Genomic DNA, 3,407 nt, shown 5'->3' with positions numbered 1-3,407 from the left:
TAATTCAAATGTGAGAATAGTAATGGAGCAGATGTGTCAATGTCTTAATCAACCAAATATCTCACAACTTCAACCAAAGAGAAGAAGAGCAGAGGAGGGAAGGAAGAGGAAGAAGGGAAAATGCAAATAAATAATAAGTAAATTACAGAATAACATTATTATTATTATGGATCGATATAGTTGGTGGGCTATAAATTGGAACCAAAGAGTGGAGAAAGCTAGAGAGCCGCCCCAAGGAAGCACCCTCTCTGTCTCTCTCTCTCTCTCTCTCTCTCTCTGATTATTTAAAAAATATATTATACCAACTTACCCACTTGCCCGGGGGGATCCAGGAAACAGAGGCAGAAGAATCATTCTGAACGCCTTATTTGATCATTTTCTTCTCTTTATAGCTCTGTGAAACACAGCCTATTTCTCCCGTAATCCTTTGAGGGGAAGAAGATCAGCCAGTCTTCTCTCGTGGTAATCAATAATTAAGATCTCCATCAATCTGTATATGATTTCAAACGTAAACAAGTCTTGGCCTTTTAGTCGATCAGACTGATGCATTTACTGTAGTTTGTGGACTAAGATTTGGGGGGCTCAATTTGTTCTTTTTGCAGGATTACTTAGTTTCTGCATAACCAAGAGATTTTGGCAATGGATTTTTCGCCGGCGGCATTGTTGTCCGAACTGGTAAGTCGGCCGGAAAGTTGGAAATTAACCTGGGATATGGGTTTTGTTGCCGGTTTGGTGATTTTTTATGGGAAAATCGTGATTTGGTTTCCAGGAAATGGAGGATCCGACATTCTTCGACCATTGTCAACTGGAGTCACTGGACGATTCAATGAACGATTTCGCTTCTTTCTCGGCGGAAACGTGCACGAACTACCCGACGTCGTTCGGCCATAAAACTCCTGCGATTCCAATCCATGAGATAGACACGATGAAGCCAGCCAAGATGATGAAGACCAGCCACTGGAGCTCGGCTTGCCAGGCCGAGAAGATGGCTCCCAAGGCTTCAAACTCATCGTCTTCCTCCAGCCTCATCTCTTTCGGTAACTCGCCGCCGCCGCAGCCCCTGAACGGGCCGCAGCCGCTGTTCGGCGGGCTGAGCGCCGCCTCGAAGAGCAAAGACGAGAATATGATGGCTCAGAGAAATATGAACTTCTCATCGTACGCAATCTCCGCGAGCTCCAACAAGGCCGTGGACTTCGGCGAGGACGCCAAAAAGGCTGGCTCGGCGCCTAGGACTAAGTTACAGGCCAAAGATCACGTTATGGCCGAAAGGAAACGCCGGCAACGGCTCAGCCAGCGGATCATTGCTCTTTCAGCTCTCCTTCCCTGCCTTGAAAAGGTACAGAAATATCGTTATTTACCCATTAATTTCAACTCGAATAATGTTTTCCTGATTGAGAAGTGGCCTTCCATCGGCCCACCATTCTCGGACATAAAATTATTCTCCTTCTAACCATTTTTATATATAAAAAAGATAATAATGAAATAAAATCATATTTAATTTTTGTTTTTTAGAATTAGGGGTCACTGAAAAAGTTTTGAGAGCAAATTATAGTACGTCACTGGAGATAGATGTATTCATTATTTTGCCTGGTGCAGGGGCCATGTGATGTGGGTTAGAGCAGAAAAATAATATTAAGAGCACTAATTCCTAGTAGATAAGCTAACGCAGTTGATGGAGTAATCTGTTTTTAATTAATCGTCATTTTAGACTCCATCAAAGTAAACTGCAACACGACACCTTGGTGGATAAAATACCACCCTTAAATGCCCAGTCAACGTGACCCGTTCCTTGGCCAAACTAATGTGCAAATTGGAATGGTTGAAAAGGATCTTTCACTTTGAATCAGTATTCGGTTCAACCTAACTGTTCAATTGTCACTTCCCCAGTAAAGTGCTCCAATACTCTCTCTCTCTCTCTCTCTCTTCTGTTTTTATCTTCTTCTTCTTCTTCCTATTATTATATAAATTGGGTTACATATTATTTATTTCTATCTACGATGTTACAAAATTTTTCCACTTTTATTTGCAGTTGGACCAAGCTTCTGTCCTAGGAGATGCAATAAAGTACATCAAACAGCTCCAAGAAAGAGTGAAATCGTTGGAGGAAGAGGCCGCGAAGAAGCCTGAGGAATCGGTAATCTCTCTGAAGAAGTCTTGGATCTCCGGCGACGACAACAACTCATCGTCCGACGAGCATTCCGATAGCAGCTCCAACCAGCCATTCCCGGAGATCAACGTCAGGATTTCGGACACCAACGTGCTCCTCCGGATTTACTGCGAGAAGCGGAATGGGCTTGTGGTGAAAATCCTTAGTGAAATAGAAAAGCTTCATCTGGTTGTCACCAACAGCAATGTCATGACTTTTGGGGACACCACTCTAGCCTTGAACATTATTGCTCAGGTACATATACAACGTCTACTCAGGATTCCGACAGTGGTGGTGGTAGCCCTGCTCGGCCCATTTCCTTACTTGGAATGAGTAGTCGGCCCACCACCCTCCACCATATATAACAAGTCTCTCCCAATATTCTTCGTTCTGGTCATAAAATACTAATTAATGAAGCCTTCTCAATGTTTCTTCTTGCTTGCAGATGAATAATAACCAATGCCCCGTCACACCTAAGCTGCTAGAGGAAACCCTAAGATTGGCACTTCGGAGTTGACTTCAACCTGTGGATAAAAGATCTGTATCTTTGTTCTTTTTTAATTTTTCTTTTTCTTTTCCTTTTCATGAGAGGGTACTCTTTTTTTTTTTATATGTTCTACTCGAGAAGCAATTGGGATTAGAATAATATCCAACATCGATCGGTCCTTATGACTAGCTAATATTATTCCATCTCTTTCATCAAGTACCAAGTCGCCTCCATTTTTGGGCTGCAAAGTCCGATTGCTCGACCATGGCATGGATCAGCCACCCACTACAACATGTGGAATTTCCAACCAAGCAATAGTGGGCATAGAATGGTCTTCGTATTAATTAACTCACTACCAATCCAATTCAATTATTATACACTAAAAACTCATGAACTAAACGTCATAACCTAACTGAACAAAACGACCCAATATATGATTTTTAAGTAAAACCCATTTTACCCATAGCAGCCTTAATTTCATGGAGGGTTATATTTGGAAGACTTGTCCAGATTCAAATGAAGCAGCATGAATGTGCCCACAAAAAACAGAATAAATAAATAATGTAGGGCAATAACCGTACAGATATGGGGGGCACTTAGACATGCCTGGATTGGCCCATGCCTGGTCCAGTGCCACCTACTATGCTATTTTTTGGGGCTTTAAAATTGAAGATTAGATGACACATCTTATGCAGGAATAATGGGGCTTTAATAATTGCTGCCCTTACATTCATTCTGCTTGGACCAAAATTATGTTCCACCTCTTGTAATGGC

General features: G+C 42.1%; 1 protein-coding gene across 2 annotated transcripts; it reads left to right on the top strand.

The window, feature by feature from the left end:
• Nucleotides 1–210: 210 nt before the first annotated feature.
• On the top strand, nucleotides 211–2,849 carry LOC127809224 (transcription factor bHLH18-like). Of its 2 annotated transcripts, none has more exons than XM_052347988.1 (5): nucleotides 211–508; nucleotides 603–675; nucleotides 770–1,336; nucleotides 2,030–2,401; nucleotides 2,592–2,849. In XM_052347988.1, the coding sequence occupies exons 2-5, from the start codon at nucleotides 640–642 to the stop codon at nucleotides 2,661–2,663; spliced, it is 1,047 nt and encodes a 348-aa protein (XP_052203948.1). In that variant the 5' UTR covers nucleotides 211–508; nucleotides 603–639; the 3' UTR covers nucleotides 2,664–2,849. The 2 variants fall into 2 exon arrangements, with proteins under 2 accessions (XP_052203948.1, XP_052203947.1); XM_052347987.1 differs by having other exon boundaries at nucleotides 212–462.
• The last annotated feature ends 558 nt before the right edge of the window (nucleotides 2,850–3,407 follow it).

The sequence above is a fragment of the Diospyros lotus genome, chromosome 9 (assembly GCF_014633365.1).
Source record: "Diospyros lotus cultivar Yz01 chromosome 9, ASM1463336v1, whole genome shotgun sequence".
Classification (NCBI taxonomy): Eukaryota; Viridiplantae; Streptophyta; class Magnoliopsida; order Ericales; family Ebenaceae; genus Diospyros; species Diospyros lotus.
The sequence above is the reverse complement of the archived record's forward strand: the minus strand, read 5'-3'. Positions and strand labels throughout refer to the sequence as shown.